Below are 18,419 nucleotides of genomic sequence, written 5' to 3'. Positions count from 1 at the left end.
GATTTTACAGTAACTTATTGTTTTTATGATATGGTTTTAAGCTTAAACTACGTAGCACAAGAGATAGCATTGACAAGGTCTATGTGTTTGATATATACCAACATGCACCCTTCGAAGGTACTTCATGTTGTTGTTTACTTATTTATTTAATTTGTCTTTTATTATTATTGGGGTGTTTATGTTTCTTGATGCAAATTTCCATGAAAATCCAATAAAAACAAAAAGTATTCATTATTTCTATTCATTTATTGTTATTTGAAGTGCCCTGTGATACAAATTTCTATGGATAACCATCTTCTAGTTGCAATTTCCACAAGTAATACTAGTATTTAAACGTTTGTTCAGGCAAGTTTTCATTATGCAATCTTTCCGTCAGGATTTTTTTATCCTTTTGACTCCTGTCATCACCGTTCAAAGAGTCGTATATGTAACAATTGTTTGATGCAGTTTTATAACCAGATTACAATCTGGTGAAAATTTTGCGTTAAATTGTATTTTTCACTTGCATGCCTTTTGTACTTCCCTTAAACACAAAATATCGTATTTTAGAACACATTGGAAAGTGATAATATTTAGGAACCTTAGACGGAGAAAGTAAGCATGCTATTTAGAAACCTTAGACCGAGAAAGTAAGCATGATATTTAGGAACATTACGCCGAGAAAGAAGCGTGTTATTTAGAAACCTTAGACCGAGAAAGTAAGCATGTTATTTAGGAACCGTAGACCGAGAAAGTAAGCATGCTATTTAGAAACCTTAGACCGAGACAGAAGCGTGTTATTTAGGAACATTACGCCAGGAAAATAAGCGTGTGTACAGTATTGAAAGAAAATCATTACTGATTAATTGCCGTGTCATTTCTGGCGCAATTTTCTCATTCCGCGAAAAGCTTAGATAATAATAATAATAATTTATACAGGGCAACCACCAAGGCAAGCTTGTAAGACTTTTACAAGCAAAATAAATAAGAACAAAGACACTTAATGTTGAATTGAAAATGGCCGTTTATTATATTAAACGACGGATGTTAAAGAATATAACATCATAGATAACAATTCTTTCCTTAAACGTCTTAGATGGGGGTCAAAACTTGCCACATCAAGTACAAGTGTACATAAAAAATAAGTTCTCATATAGATATATAAGAGTTAAAAGTCTTAGATGGGGTCGAAACTCGCTATATCAAGTACATGTATACAAATTTAAAGTTCTCATACAGATATATAAGAGTTTCTACAGAGAATATCCCTGCAGAATTTACAAAATACGATCATACGGCACAGACCAACAGAGGTTTAAAATGATAATTGATGTTCGTTAAGTACCTATGAAAATCGTAATATGGTATTGATAACAACTTCGGAAAGGAGGCAGTAAGGGGAAGGTGGTGGGCAAAATAGAACGTACGCACATATAAGCGTTTCGCTGGCGGTTCAACACATATCTTAAAAGGTTTCGTCTTAACTCCATCCATTAGGAAAGCTACGTGCTTCATGGTAATTGATTCTGAAACATTATACTCAGTTAATTTATAAGCAAAGTAATATCTAGTTGTTTAAATAACCCGAGAACATGTGCATTGTATGTTAGAGTTTGATACCAGTAATTAAAATACATATATTGTACATATATTTAATTAATCAGTACCTGCTCTCCTCTCGTATTGACAGTCCAGTCACAATACCAGAAATCAATTATTATCCCATCTCATATAGACATACTAGTATATGAAGCTGTCCATTCTCTATCTACGACCAAACAATACTATTTCTTACATAACATGGAGCATTATCGCTAGTAGTATTTACCTATAGTGGTTTCGGTCTACACTGAAGAAAATAAAATTTATGATCCCCAAATATGGATGTATCATTAGGCATATGATGACCACATATTTTATGGATATAGAGCAATATATTATGTTTGTTGAAGCTTAGTTGTATTTTGTCATTTTGTTTGTTGAGTTTGTGGTGCATTTTGTCATTACCGATTGTGAATTTGTCACGGTTTATTGAGATAGACGCTCATTTTGTCGATATTTTTAGAGGTATATAGTCATTACTTGTTCAATGTTGCCATTGTTTGTCGAGATAGTTGTAGTTTGTTATTCTTGAGTTTGAGATACACTTTGACATTTGTTGTCGAGGCTGGGGTATAGTTTTGTCATCATTTTTGAGGTAGATGTAATATTTTATCATTGTTTGTTGGAGCCGAGTTATATTTTGTCATTGTCGATGTTGAAATGTATCTTATTATTGAGGGTGATATTTTCACTGTTGCGATAGTCATATTCTGCTAATATTTGTATTAGGTTGATATATATATTGCCATTTCTAGGTTGATATATATTTTAAATCGTTTCTTGTGGCTGTAGTTTTATTTATCCTTCTGTTCAATCTGTGGTAAATTGTCGTGTTGTAGTTTAAGGTTGTTATTTCTATCCATTTTGTGTGCCTAAACTACTCGTACTTATTGATTATTTCTGTTTCTTTCTTTGTTGTGTTTTAGAGGTTTGATGTCCCCACAACAGCCAGGATCATATCCTCAGAACAGCCGTCCCTTTGTGGATCTGCTGCAGAATATTATCTGTGTTGAGGCCGTGCTATATTTTGATAAATTTCTTACGTTTTGTCAAAGTGTGCTGAAACTGTTGTATCACTTTGAGGATGTTCTATTTGACCTCATCACAACAGAAAAGAAGATACAATGCTTAATGCACAAGAAGAAATAATTTAAACCCCTGGTAAGTGGAGGTGATTGCGTTGGTACGTCAGACGGCTATTATTGTCTGGCGTGAATATTCATCAATAAAATGACAATATAATTGTTTACTTCATTAACAATGACAATAAAACTCCCCAGTACAGAACGGTGGCCTGAGTAGATACATTAAATACAAACGTGTCACATCTACTGCAATATCTTAATGCAGTAGATAGGTCTGTGTCAATAAATGTACACGTTACTGTATTGTTGTGAGTTGTTTATATATTTTGTAGGCATATGGCAATATCGATTATAAATGCCATATCGCTGACGTGTGCACTGCTCTGTCACAAAAATACATAAAATGGCATCCATGGTTTAGACATATCTCACTTATAGTTAATAAATGAAAAAAATAAGAAAGGCGTCCTTAAAATGATCGTTTACAAGGCCAACAGTTACATAACAAAGAAAACCCTCGGGATGCAATTCACTGTTGATATACTTTCAATTCAAAGGACTAAGAAGCCAATCATGTTTTTTTCGGTTCACTTTTTTTTTTACACTGGTGTTTGTTTTGTGGGCCGACTTGATACAATATATATTTTTTTCTTATCCAGCAAAACAATATGGAAATATTGCAGAAGAGTAACTTATTTGTCAAGGCAAACCTGTTTCTCTTCACATTTGTTCCCATTTTGTTTAGGAAGAATGTACGTGAGGAAGCAGACACATAGATCTGTGGAAGACATAGTGACACAATAAGAATGGAAGGTCTAAGGACGTAATGCAGGATCGTATTGTCCTACAACAGATTAAAATCTAGCACGTGTTACTGAAGGGACTGTGGACGCTACTTCCGTGGACGGAATCCAGACCATAGACAAATAAACGATTGTAAATGGTTTGTTTTAAACAAGGAATGAAGTCAAGTGTCATCTGTCAGATCAGAACATCACTCTTAAATGTGAAAAAGAAAATCCATGTTTGGTAAGTAGAAGTCTGATGCAAGAGATTCAATGGTCAATCACTTTACAGGACATGGAGGTCAACGGGCGTGGTAGATAGAATGAAAAGAAGGCCAACAAGGCATGGAAAGTAACGAGAGGCTGCCAATCTAATCAGTAACAGCAGCTAGAACCGACCAGTTCCAAACACACAGCGTGAATGAGGAGGGCACCTATAATATCACTGATCTGTACAGCACGTGCATCCTGTTATTATAAAATAATAATCAGCAGCATAACTAAATCATTTCCAAATTTTGTATACAACATAGATGTTTTATTAGTTAAATATGCATGTACAATTGGTGGTAGGTGGTTGTCCCTCTTCAATGCACTATCAGCTCATTAGAGGATGACGCCTGTCAAATGAGGCCAACTTAAGTCTCATATTGTTGTCATTTCACTTGGTATGTCACAACAAGGGGACAGAACCCATAACCATCCTCACTGGGGTGAACGCCCAACTAATGACCAAAAGTGGGACAGTGTACCGGGAAGATTGTTGTTTGAGAAGATTGTTGTTTGAGAAGATTGTTGTTTGAAAGATATATCTCAAATTTAGATCCTACTACAAATCATTCAATGATGACAGAAGGTAGCATAATACAATCATTACAGAACACTTGTACAATTGGAATCCCATGTTAAACATCAAACAAAAAGCATAAGAAACATGAACAATATTTTATTACATAATTTAAGTTTTTGCTTTCACTTTAGATGTTGATGGTCGGTCTGTTTCCTGTTCATATTCTATCTCCACACGACCACGTTTCCGTTTCAACAGTTTCTTTTTACGCATTGCTGCTGCAGCTCTCTCGTCCTCTGACGAACTGCTGCTATCACTGCTAGCTTGTAGTCGCTCGCCATCCTGTAAAGTAGAACACAGTTAGCTCCCCTGTCTTCACAATTGATGGTATGGAGATACAAGTTGTCTCCCCTGAACTCTCATTGCCAGTGTTGTTCATTTTGAAATAAGGACGGACCAAGTTATCTATTTTACTTCCTGGCTAGCCTTTACAAAGACTTTCAAGTTCTGTATCAATATATGAAAGTCTGTCAAGATTTATGACTGCTTAAATACATTAAAAAAGATTAACAATCTGGTTTGTCACAGGACTTTTCCATAAAAGTGTGTCTAGTTGTCAAATTCATGTTTTAAACAGCTTCAGCTTTATTTCAGGAAGTGACAGAAACCTACCTCCATGTCTGACAGATCACTTTCTTCAAACTCATCTTCAGCCACAAACTCCACATCCCCAACATCCTACGATACAAATAATATAACTTGTCATCATTTTCTGTGAACATAGACATCATAATTATTCAACTCTAAATTGAAAAAATTCACCTCCAGAAACTTTTGTTCTCTGATAAAAAAAACAAGTTTTTGGCCCCATTAACAATGGCAAATGGTGACAAAAGTTTCCCTGTACATAGTATACGAGGGTCAACCGGTTGATTGATATTTTGTGAGCCTTGTATTGAAGGAGGTACTCTAGGATGCTCTTTTTTAAGTCCTACTATTCTCTGACTATATACAACCGTGTACCTAAGGACTGGTCTCATTTGGTTAGTATATATTGACGAGGTAGCACTCTAAAGTAAACAAGACAAGCAGCTTTTGCAAAATGGACAAAATCAGTTAGGGTTACGGTGAAAGAGTCAGTCATTGCAATGGCTGCCATTCACGATTGTGGCTTTAAATTTATTGAGCCTTATTCACCTGATCTCACTCCATCAAATTTCATCTATTTCCAAAACTGAAAACAGCTATTTCAGGCACCCTAACCCTAGCCCTAAAATGCAGTGGATGACTTTCTGAACAGCCAAGAAAAGGAGTTCTATAAAAGTGGCATTGAGGCCCTTAAACGCTGCTGGCAAAAGTGTATAGATACTGAAGGAGATTATGCTGAAAAATAATAAAATATGTCCGGCAAAATTCAAATCCTTCAATATAAGGCTCACAACTTATCAACCAGCCCTCATGTCCATTAAAATTAACCAAACTGAACTTTACAAAATTACATTTAACTTAAATCACATCTCTGTTTTCTAGGGAATGCTAATGATTTTTCCCTTAAGAGGTTATAATTTAGTAGAATTCAACCCACCTATTTTCATGTCTAGTCTCAATTTCATTTCATTAATAAATCAATCTATCAAAGGTAAGACTATCTGTGGGCTACTTAAGGTTATATAATATGTCTCGGTATATATCCGTCGGGAAATGCTGCGACATGATTTACAACATCCCTGGAAGCTTGTTTTGGGGAGGGTGTATATGCAAGTCATATCCTGTCACGGAAATTTTACAAGGTTGTAGAAAATATACACACGAGATGATGAGTTTTGATAGTACAAATTGTATAAGTTGATAGTTGTTGATCAATTGAATTCGATTTTGCCACATGCCTATTGTGCGAGCATGTAATCAAAGCCATGGCCTTGTATTGTTGATTTGAGTGTTTGTTATCTTTAATTATTATGTACATGACATATTGCAGTACAATTGGGTTAATTCATCCTTTCTGATTTATTTATCAGCTATTCATATAGACGAGGTGGAACTTACATCGTCATCTTCCTCTACTTCCTCATCTTCTTCCAACTCCTCTTCCCCTTCTTCATCCTTTTCTTTCTCTGTTTCAGATTCTGACTCACTTTCTGCTTCGTTCTCCATTACTTTGTCAAAAGCATGTGTAGGAAAGTTGTAGATATCGCCATACTACAAAAAGAAAACAATTTAAAATTTGTTCATAAAAACAAATAAAAACTTAACAGACAAATGTGTTGATGAAGTGGAAAAGGAAGTTGTTACAAAGTTTTAATCAATCTTGCCTTTAACTTCAATAAGCAAAATAAGCTTTTTGACACTTATTATTTTAAGAAGAAATGGTTTAAATTAAATAATGATTGTGTTAAATTGCTAACTTCCGATACGAAACTAGAAACATTCATTTATCTTTTTGTTAATTTTACTGAATATTAAAGATTTGAATAAGCATGCAACCCACTTTATCTACATGCATCATTCCAGTATTTTATGAATAGTTTTATCATGTTATAATTTACCAATGGGACACTAAGTACATGTAGGCTGTTTTTGACAAAGAATGGATCTATTATGCTATATTCACCAATGGAACATGTACAATATACTATAGCCTGTTATTTACAAAGAGTGGTTTTATTATGCTATACAGTGGACCCGCGATAATCCGGACGCCGATAGTCCGGAAAACTCGCAGTCCGGACGGAATAGCACGGGAACGGATTTCCGTAACGTTATTTGTACTCACCAGTCCGGAAATTCGGTTTCCGATTCCGAGAGCCCATTTTGGGAACGGAAAGTACTTTTCATTAGTAAATTTCCCCCGATAATCCGGACGATTTTTTCACCACGAGGAGAGAAAAATGTCGGGCAAGTCACCCGTGTCGACAGCTGTACAGACTATCGCTTGACACTGTGCGTAGTCATAGCGACCGCTGCCAGGTCATAGCCCCGGGTGTTTACCTTTGTTACAATTAATGTAGCTCTGTTTTTATAACGGTACATTGCTTTTCTTTACGATCGACCTAAATGCTACAGTATTAAGGTTTTATAGTGTAGACTGGTCTTGCTTTTATCAACTTGACGTACAATATCTATTATAGTTATTTTACATAGTGCTATTTCGTAGTTAGCAATAATTAATTCACTAACATACAGTATGTGATACGATACTTAATCAATCACAAATGCATGTAATAAATTTATTATCGGTAATTAACATCACTAACAATTGTATTGGGTAAACAAGGATATCGGCTTGTAACATCGTTACGTGTAATGACGACTCATTGAAAGATGCATGTTATTAATTACACACATGGTACATTTACGTATTAAGCAGTGATCACAAGAACCGGGTTAATTACACACTAATAAGTCGTCAGATACCCGATTTACTTCAGTAAGTGTCACATTGTTAAGTGAATACAGGTTTAATAATTATCGGACAGCTTGGGTAGTTCTCGCTGGTGTCGCGTACTTTTAAATAGGTAGCTTGGAGTTTCTGGTACAGCAAAGTGAGTTACGATTCACCACATTAATTAATGTTAATTATTACGTGGCGTATGTCTGAATTTTATTTACACGATTAAAAACACACAATATTGTGAATAGTTTTTATTATTATTATCCAATCAGAATAAATGGGCGTAACGTGATGCGATAACTTCTTATATAAAGACTGTGAACATACCAAACTACACATTGCAACTTATTCATTGTATCTTCATACTTACGTAAAAATCATATAAAAAAGCATGGACTAATGGTAAGTTGTACATAGTGGGTCTTTCATTTCACGTTTCTGATTTACGTAACAAACGTACATTGTACATAGCAGTTCGTTTATTTCAGGTTTTTAACTTACAGTAAAAAAAAACACAAAAACACAGACTGTTGGTAAGTTGTAAAAACCGGGTCTTTCATTTCAGGTTCATAATTTACGTAAAACAAGAGGCCCATGGGGCCTGTATCGCTCACCTGGTTGGATTAGACCAAATGTCAAAATATTGTTCATATTCAATTTGTTTTATTTGTAAATCTCAAACAATGCTATATAAGGTTATAGTGTGGTAATCCCAACTGCTTTAAAGATTAATGAAGTCCACTCTCTAAGGTCTGAATGACCTCAAGAATTGTTTTTAGAACATGCATTCATAACTTTATGACTAGTAGCGATTTAAAGGAATTACCTCTATTTCCCCTATTGGGCCCTGCCCCTTTGGCCCCTTTGGGGTCAGAGCCACTATTTATGCAAAATCTGTTCCCCTTCCCCCAAGGATGTTTCCGACTAAATTGGGTTCAAATCCATTCATAACTTTATGACTAGTAGCGATTTAAAGGAATTACCCCTATTTCCCCTATTGGGCCCCGCCCCTTTGGCCCCTTAGGGGTCAGAGCCACTATTTATGCAAAATCTGTTCCCCTTCCCCCAAGGATGTTTCCGACTAAATTGGGTTCAAATCCATTCATAACTTTATGACAAGTAGCGATTTAAAGGAATTACCTCTATTTCCCCTTATGGGCCCGCCCCTTTGGCCCCTTTGGGGTCAGAGTCACCATTTATGCAAAATCTGTTCCCCTTCCCCCAAGGATGTTTCTGACTAAATTGGGTTCAAATCCATTCATAACTTTATGACTAGTAGCGATTTAAAGGAATTACCTCTATTTCCCCATTGGGCCCCGCCCCTTTGGCCCCTTGGGGGTCAGACGCACCATTTATGCAAAATCTGTTCCCCTTCCCCCAAGGATGTTTCTGACTAAATTGGGTTCAAATCCATTCATAACTTTATGACAAGTAGCGATTTAAAGGAATTACCTCTATTTCCCCTTATGGGCCCGCCCCTTTGGCCCCTTTGGGGTCAGAGTCACCATTTATGCAAAATCTGTTCCCCTTCCCCCAAGGATGTTTCTGACTAAATTGGGTTCAAATCCATTCATAACTTTATGACTAGTAGCGATTTAAAGGAATTACCTCTATTTCCCCTATTGGGCCCCGCCCCTTTGGCCCCTTGGGGGTCAGCACACCATTTATGCAAAATCTGTTCCCCTTCCCCCAAGGATGTTTCTGACTAAATTGGGTTCAAATCCATTCATAACTTTATGACAAGTAGCGATTTAAAGGAATTACCTCTATTTTCCCTATTGAGCCCCGCCCCTTTGGCCCCTTGGGGGTCAGACGCACCATTTATGCAAAATCTGTTCCCCTTCCCCCAAGGATGTTTCTGACTAAATTGGGTTCAAATCCATTCATAACTTTATGACAAGTAGCGATTTAAAGGAATTACCTCTATTTCCCCTATTGGGCCCCGCCCCTTTGGCCCCTCGGGGGTCAGAGTTATCATTTATGCAAAATCTGTTCCCCTTCCCCCAGGGATGTTTCTGACTAAATTGGGTTCAAATCCATTCATAACTTTATGACAAGTAGTGATTTAAAGGAATTACCTCTATTTCCCCTTATGGGCCCCGCCCCTTTGGCCCCTTTGGGGTCAGAGTCACCATTTATGCAAAATATGTCCCCCTTCTGCCAAGGATGTTTCTGGCCAAATTTGGTCAAAATCCAATAAGAACTTTTAGACTAGTAGCGATTTGAAGCAAATGTTGACGGACGGACGGACGACGGACGGACGGACGGACGACGGATGCTGCGCCATGGCATAAGCTCACCGGACCTTCGGTCCAGGTGAGCTAAAAACGTACATTGTACATAGTGGGTCTTTCATTTCAGGTATTTAACGTATGTAATTTCTACTCGTTTGTGAACCTCTGGGACGTAACCCATGTGTGTTGTTTGTAGGTCACCTATGCCCGCTATAAATAAAACAACTTTCACTTCACATGTTCTTTTAAAAACATTGTTTATTTTTTAGTTTCTACAAAATAAAAGAAAACAAGAATCATTTCAAGAACATAATTATATTTATTTTTTAAAAAGACTGACTATTAGACGTGTTTATGAAACGTCATTAAAACGTCCCGTATTGTATAGAGTCAAGGGAGATAACTCTTACACAACAATTTTTTTTTGACCTGGTAGACGAAATTCGGTAGTCCGGAAAACTCGTAATCCGGACGGTTTGGGCTGGGAACGAAGGTGTTCGGATTATCGAGGGTCCACTGTATTTACCAATAACAGGACAAAATGAACTATAGCCTGTTTCAGACAAAGAGCTGTTTTATTATGCTAACCTCTAATGGGACAATATATAGTCTGTTTCTGAAAAAAGAGCAGTTTTATTTTGCTATATTTAGTTTATTTACCAATGGAACAATATACTATAGTCGGTTTCTCATTAGGCTTTATTCACCAATTATAGGACAACGTGAACTGTTTCTGACAAAGAGTAATATCTAAGCACTAAGGTTTAATAGTGTTTTCCCCAATTATCTATATATACCGGTAGGTAATACAAATGCTCAACGCCAAATTAAAACACTAGATTAAAAGGAAATTGCCAAATTTTAACCCGCCAAAATTTAACTTTCATGTTTTCATGACTAAATCGCCAAATTTTATGATCGCTAAAATTTCCCGGTATCAGGCCTATTCCAGGAACAAAACAAAGAAAATTTTGACACCTCAAAAATACAAGAGGCCCAGAGGGCCTGTATCGCTCACCTGGTTTCATGAGATATGAAACAAGAACTATGCTTAAGTATATTTGCCACTGGTATTGCTATGTCAATATATCAGAGGCATTTTATATGGTTACATGAACATTGTTTTGATTGTAATTCTAAAAATGTAAATTTAGCCAAATTGATCCCTTTTGGCCCCACCCCTCAGCCCCCCGGCAGTCAGCCCCACCAATTGTACAATTTTGAATCTCTACCCCAAGGGGATATTACCAGTCAAATATTTGAGATATCCATTGCTTAGTTTCAGAGGAGAAGTCGTTTATATCAATCTAGCCAAACAGGCCCTTTTTGGCCCCGCCCCTAAGACACCCAGGGGGTTAGCCCCACCATTTGTACAATTTTGAATTCCTACCCCAAGTAGGTGCTACAAAGCAAATACGTGAGATATCCATTGCTTAATTTCAGAGGAGAAGTTGTTTATATCAATATAGTCAAATTGACCCTGTTTGGCCCCGCCCCTCAGCGCCCCGGGGGTCAGCCCCACCATTTGTACAATTTTGAGTCCCCACTCAATAGTGATGCTACCAGGCAAATATGAGCGATATCCATTGCTCGGTTTCAGAGAAGAAGTCGTTTATATCAATAGAGCCAAATTGACCACATTTGGCCCCGCCCCTCAGGCCCCTGGGGGGTCAGTCCCATCATTTGTACAATTTTGAATCCCAGCCCCATAGTGATGCTACCAGGCAAATATGAGTGACAGGCATTGCTCGGTTTCAGAGAAGAAGTCGTTTATATCAATATAGCCAAATTGACCACATTCAGCCCAACCCCTCAGGCCCCTGGGGGGTCAGCCCCATCATTTGTACAATTTTGAATCCCCACCCCATAATGATGCTACCAGGCAAATATGAGCAATAGCCATTGCTTGGTTTCAGAGAAGAAGTCGTTTATATCAATATAGCCAGATTGACCACATTTGGCCCCGCCCCTCAGGCCCCTGGGGGGTCAGTCCCATCATTTGTACAATTTTGAATCCCCACCCCATAATGATGCTACCAGGCAAATATGAGCAATAGCCATTGCTTGGTTTCAGAGAAGAAGTCGTTTATATCAATATAGCCAGATTGACCACATTTGGCCCCGCCCCTCAGGCCCCTGGGGGGTCAGTCCCATCATTTGTACAATTTTGAATCTCCACCCCATAGTGATGCTACCAGGAAAATATGAGTGATAGCTATTGATTGGTTTCAGAGAAGAAGTTGTTTATATCAATAGCGCAAAAATGACCCCTTTTGGCCCCGCCCCTCAGGCCCCCAGGGGGTCAGCCCCATCATTTGTACAATTCTGAGTCCCCTACCCCTAGGGATGCTTCTGACCAAATTTGGTCAAATTCTGATGTGTGGTTATGAAGAAGAAGTCAATTGTTGACGGACGGACGGACGACAGACAACAGACGGACGGACGGACGACGGACGCAACGGTATGGCATAAGCTCACCTTGGTCCTTTGGACCAGGTGAGCTAAAAATGAATCTCAAAATAATTTTCAAATGTAAATGTAAAGGTCATTATGCTTATAATGTACAAACTCAATGTTAACTCTTTTGCCAGTATACAGTGTATAATTTAGTTTTAAAATGAGCAGGATATTGTGGAGTGAATTATAATCCAGTCTTCTGTCAATGTACAATGTCATTAATGCTGAGTGGATAAAATGTGTATCGAGGTCTACTGCAGTCCCACAAGGATGCCAACTAATACTATTGCATTGTCTTGCAATAAAGTAAAGAGTTTTACAGTATATAACTTACTGTTCTCTGCTTCAGTCTCTTCCTACTGTGAGTCAGAGTTTATGTGTTGGTCCCTGGGCTTATTACAGGATAAATATGGTATATAACTTACTGTTCCTTGTTTTCAGTCTCTCCCTACTGTTAGTCAGAGTTTATGTGTTGGCCCCGGGGCTTATTACGGGATAAATACGGTATATATAACTTACTGTTCCTTGTTTTCAGTCTCTCCCTACTGTGAGTCAGAGTTTATGTGTTGGTACCTGGGCTTATTACAGGATAAATATGGTATATGACTTACTGTTCCTTGTTTTCAGTCTCTCCCTACTGTTAGTCAGAGTTTATGTGTTGGCCCCGGGGCTTATTACAGAATAAATATGGTATATATAACTTACTGTTCCTTGTTTTCAGTCTCTCCCTACTGTTAGTCAGAGTTTATGTGTTGGCCCCGGGGCTTATTACAGGATAAATATGGTATATGACTTACTGTTCCTTGTTTTCAGTCTCTCCCTACTGTTAGTCAGAGTTTATGTGTTGGCCCCGGGGCTTATTACAGAATAAATATGGTATATATAACTTACTGTTCCTTGTTTTCAGTCTCTCCCTACTGTTGGTCAGAGTTTGTGTTGGCCCCGGGGCTTATTACAGGATAAATATGGTATATAACTTACTGTAACATGTGTTCCTTGTTTTCAGTCCCTCCCTACTGTTAGTCAGAGTTTATGTGTTGGCCCCGGGGCTTAGTACAGGATAAATACGGTATATAACTTACTGTTCCTTGTTTTCAGTCTCTCCCTACTGTTGGTCAGAGTTTATGTGTTGGCCCCGGGGCTTAGTACAGGATAAATACGGTATATAACTTACTGTTCCTTGCTTCAGTCTCTCCAGCAGTTCCTTTTCTATGTTTGTATCGATCTGTGCTGCCACCAATGCTTTCTCCTAAAATACATTACATACAACAGAAATATAACCATCACTTACACTCAGTGACATTATCTATTACATTAAGGAGACAAATCAATGAACCGTCAATCTAATCAAAACAACTATATTTTTTTTCATAATTACTATTAGTCCTTTGTACCAGGTAATATAAATAGAGGTTACACAACGAGTGGTTGTTGGATATGGAATTTATTTCACACGAGTAAGTTATTTTTTAAAAGTTACAAAAGACACGAGCTTTAGCGAGTGTTTTTTGCAACTTTAAAAAAATAACTTACGAGTGTGAAATAAATTCCATATCCAACAATTTTGAGTCGTGTGACCTGTTTCTACCACAATAATATCGTCTTGAATCAAAGGGAAACGTGGCCAAGTATAATTTCGCGTATGCAAATAAAGTGTACCAGTGACGTCCGGGACCCGGTGATGTGACGTCATTAGATTATTGATGACGTCAATAACAATTACAGCTTGGGTCAAAGTTCACCGTGTTAGCCAATCAAAATGCGTACAGAGTTTATACCACGTGTGGTATAAACAGATTGTTAATCAACAGCTGTAATGATTAACTGATGGTCTGAGAGTTGAATAACACAGGGTATTGTGGTAGAAAATTCAATAATCAATAGAATTTAAATACATTTTTTATATAACAAAACAGTTCAATAAAATTCATTAAGTTAATGAAGTTTCTTAAACAAAACATTCAGTATGACCTGTATGGTAAAAAAAATTTAAGCATACCTCTTTCCTTCTTTCTCTCTTTTCAACCTTCCTGCTCAAAGGTACAAGCTTGTTTCTGGAAAAGAACATTTACAATTCAATGGTAATACTGATGGCTACATATATATTCACTCAATGGTTGTAGGTCAAACGTCAAAGTGACCTACTTTTGATACCCAACATGCACCTCACCAAGGTGAACTTAGCCCCAAGTATGAAGTTCCAGTGACAAGAAGTGTATGAGATAAAGCTTGAACAAGCTAAAGAGTGGACGGATGGAGGGGTAGATGGACAAAATGGAATCCATCCTGGTTCCTTGAGAGGGACTACTAAAATCATGATTATTATTGTATTACTGTGCCAAGTCAAACAACCAAACAGAAATTAAATTGATTAATAGTAACAAAGCTTAAGAAATGTTAAACTAATGTCAGACATTTTGTAAAAACCTATGTAAAAATAGTGTAGCTATGAACAAAGTTTGAGCCTCAATCTAGCTTATTTATCCAGTCATTACTAGACACACAGTAGACAACCTGAGATAACTTACTGTCTCTTCAGTGTCAGTTTACGTATTCTGATCAAGTACTGTGTTATTTTGGTGAATCTCTGTTTACATTTGTGTTTCACAAATCTGCAAAAAAACAAAGATAATCAAGATGAAGGAGTTTGTATTATAATAATGTATCTTTTTTAAAACAGCTACCTATAGTTGGTTTGGTGTTTTTATTGTAGAAATGCAATGTGTAATAGTTATTGTATATTGGAACATACATTTTTGAAATTGATCATTAACTTAATGTTAGACAAATTACATGGTCAAATCTGTAATGCGAACAACTTACAAGAAAATGGATACCTGTCATACATTTACTTATAATCATATACATTTTACTATAAACTGACAAAAAAATATATTTTAAAAACTTACTTTGGCCAGTAAATCAAATTTTCATTAATTTGTTCAATCGCCTTTTCATAGTTCCTTGACAGTTTGACTTTTTCCCACATACGAGCTGGGAATGCCGCTCTCTCAACTGTTTTCATATACAGGTAACATATGCCTAGACAGGAAAAAAATGGTGAAGGGACTTTGTTATACATGTACATGATAAGGATATGAAATACCCATGGAAGTTCCTTTCCTGAATGTCATATCAAATTATTCAGTTTTTTCCCCCAACCAAAACTTTATTTTTCATGAACAAAGGCATTGCTACTGTCGGGCAATCTGGCGACTTCATTAACATGCTTTTAGATATCTACCCACGTAAATAAAAGGTTGACAAGATCATTTGGACTGATTACAAGGCAGTTAAGTCTATATTGCCTTGGCCATGGTTGAATGGTGAAAGTTATTACAGTTTGTAGAACTAGGCAGTAATTTTTGTAGGATTACTAATAGTAAGAGATATCAAGTTTACACAAATTTCCACAGGAGAAGCATGTGTCTAGGTCTAAATTATCTTCATCCAAAAAACTACTGAAATATAAAAACCTTTATTGTGAGGGTAGAATTATCTTTGATATACACTAAAGGGTCTATAGTTGTTACCTTTCTCCTCCCGTACTGTTGCATACTGACTGTTGGCCAATGGACATGATGATCTGTTACAAATTCCTGTCAGATTATATTCATTCCTGCAAAACTTCTGAGCTTTTGTCCTGAAAATAAATCAAAATTATTTGATGATTTTATAACTTACTTTTGAATCTCTGTTGAAATATATTGTGCTTTTTTATTGTTGTGTTTATGCAGCGTAAACTAAGCTGTTTCGCCTAGTTATAATGTTATTTTCGCATAATGTAAAGAGATGTGGTTAACACCTGCGCATTACCAGATAAAAGGAAATGTTTATCTTAGTATAAAGGTATAACAGACTAGGGGTAATTGATGTAGCTTCTGTGTAACCATCAAAGGAAAGACATCAGTCTAGCAATTGGATCAGTTTTATGTCCGAAATCATACATGTAACCAAAAACCTCTCAGTTTTTCATGACAAAGTTGTGTACATTTATATTGTTTACTGTAGAACTAGCCCGAGTTTCCTCTGACCCTGACACCAGACATAGTGTCGTCAGGGCCAGAGGAAACTCGGCTACACTAGAACGTACAATAGATATACATTGTAAGACACATGTGTATGGCTTCTTGGTTACAGTCTTCATTCAAATGTACATAAATTGTATGTAAATCGAGAATGCATCGAGCCAAATAACGTTGGGCTTCAGTTAAACACCACAAAAATTAACATAATTAATATATATGTAATTAATTAAACAAATATATATATATATTTGAATGATGATCATGAACGTGTTTAATACTACTCACCTGACTTTGAAAGAACAAAACGTTCCGTTGATAATACCCCAAATTACCTGAAAGTGTTAACAATATCCAGTGATTAGAATGAAAATTACAAAATAAAGCAGGAAGGGCCAAAATAGAACAGACAGACTAATATATAATAATTATATATAATGTATCATTGCATTGGACAGTAGCCAAAGCATTTGACAGTAGCCAAAGCATTTGACAAAGTCCCACACAAACGCCTCCAGTACAAACTCAAATACTACGGAGTTACAGGGAACACACTCAACATGGATTACAGACTTTCTAACACACAGCACCCAAACAGTATTACTTGAAGGGAAATAATCGGACAAAGTCCAAGTCACTTCAGGAGTACCTCAAGGAACCTGCTTGGGCCCCATACTCTTCCTCATATACATCAACGACCTACCAGACTACATCAAACACAGCACTCTCAGACTCTTCGCCGACGATAGCATCTGATGATCATCTACAAGACAATCCACAACATAGACGACGCACACAAATTACAACAAGACATAAACACAGCAGGACAGTGGGAACAAGACTGGCTCATGAAATTTAACCCAAACAAATGCAATATCATATCCACTTCAAACAAACGCACCAAAACAACATACAACTACAAACTGCACGACCACACACTGCAACAAGTCGACGCCAGCAAATATCTAGGACTCACGTGTTACGTACATTACAGAAAAATCTCAAATGGGATACACACATCAACAACATCACTGCAAATGCCAACAGATCACTAGGCTTCCTAAAACGCAACCTGAAAATAAACTCACAACATATAAAAGAACATGCATACAAAGCCCTAGTGAGACCCAAACTGGAATACTGCTCTTCCATATGGGACCCGCACAACACAAACCAAATCAACCAAATAGAAAAAATTCAACGCAGAGCAGCACGATACGTACAAAACAGATACCACAACACAAGTTCAGTACATGATGGACAAACTCAACTGGCCCACACTTCAAAAACGCAGACTCAAGACCAGACTTTTACTATTATACAAAATCATTCACCATCATGTCGCAATAGACCCATGCACCCAGCAGACCCTAGGACAAGGCAAACACACCCCTACACCTTCAGACACCTATCTGCCACCAATGACACATACAAATACTCCTTTTTCCCACACACAATAACACAATGGAACCTCCTCCCGGTGGCAGCAGTACAATGCACTACACTAGAGATCTTCAAGGCACATTACCCATATACACAATGCAGCCCTTGATGATCTCAAACACACACCGTAAACACACCCTCATGTTTTTATCTTATAGTTTCCATTAAAATTAATTAATAAAAAGAAAAGAAAAACTCTCACTGTACCCAAAACCCCTCACTTTTTTTTTCTTTTAACAGCATCCAACCATCAAGTGACCGTAATCGTCATTTTTGACGGAGGTCTCACCAATAAAGAAGAAGAGCTGTTTATGAAATCAATGAATCTTATAAAATGCTGATATATAAGTATTAAATAACGCTTACCGAAGATCATTAACTACTTAATATATCAAAAACCTACGATCATGAGATGATCAATGAACAAACCTCGTCGTTTTGCATGATTATCTCAATAACTTGTCCAAGTAGACCACGCTTTTTACCAGGGCGCAGACATATTGAAAGATACTAATATTTCGGACGAATCCGGATTTATTGGTTCCGGAAATATGTGTAACGTTTTGCATGTAAATCAATATAAAATAATTTCTCATCCCGGTAAAAATGTTTGCCACTTCCTACCAAT

At 37.0% G+C, this 18,419-nt stretch overlaps 1 protein-coding gene across 1 annotated transcript; it reads right to left on the bottom strand.

The window, feature by feature from the left end:
• Nucleotides 1-4,381: 4,381 nt before the first annotated feature.
• On the bottom strand, nt 4,382-18,330 carry LOC117339388 (protein MAK16 homolog). Its single transcript, XM_033900950.1, has 10 exons — nt 18,221-18,330; nt 16,637-16,683; nt 15,857-15,966; nt 15,233-15,365; nt 14,852-14,935; nt 14,323-14,377; nt 13,498-13,572; nt 6,288-6,440; nt 4,914-4,979; nt 4,382-4,583 (listed from the first exon to the last, which is right to left on the bottom strand). The coding sequence occupies exons 1-10, from the start codon at nt 18,233-18,235 to the stop codon at nt 4,410-4,412; spliced, it is 912 nt and encodes a 303-aa protein (XP_033756841.1). The 5' UTR covers nt 18,236-18,330; the 3' UTR covers nt 4,382-4,409.
• Between the last annotated feature and the right edge of the window lie 89 nt (nt 18,331-18,419).

Source organism: Pecten maximus, chromosome 12 (genome assembly GCF_902652985.1).
Source record: "Pecten maximus chromosome 12, xPecMax1.1, whole genome shotgun sequence".
Taxonomy (NCBI): domain Eukaryota; kingdom Metazoa; phylum Mollusca; class Bivalvia; order Pectinida; family Pectinidae; genus Pecten; species Pecten maximus.
This window is presented reverse-complemented; position numbering and strand designations above follow the sequence as displayed.

Bases quoted from the DNA above. Each gene is read 5' to 3' on its own strand.
- LOC117339388 (XM_033900950.1), bottom strand. The intron at 14,378-14,851 runs GTAAGTTATCTC...GTTCTTTTCCAG, and splicing joins AAACTGACACTGAAGAGACA to AAACAAGCTTGTACCTTTGA. The intron at 4,584-4,913 runs GTAGGTTTCTGT...TCTACTTTACAG, and splicing joins GTGATCTGTCAGACATGGAG to GATGGCGAGCGACTACAAGC.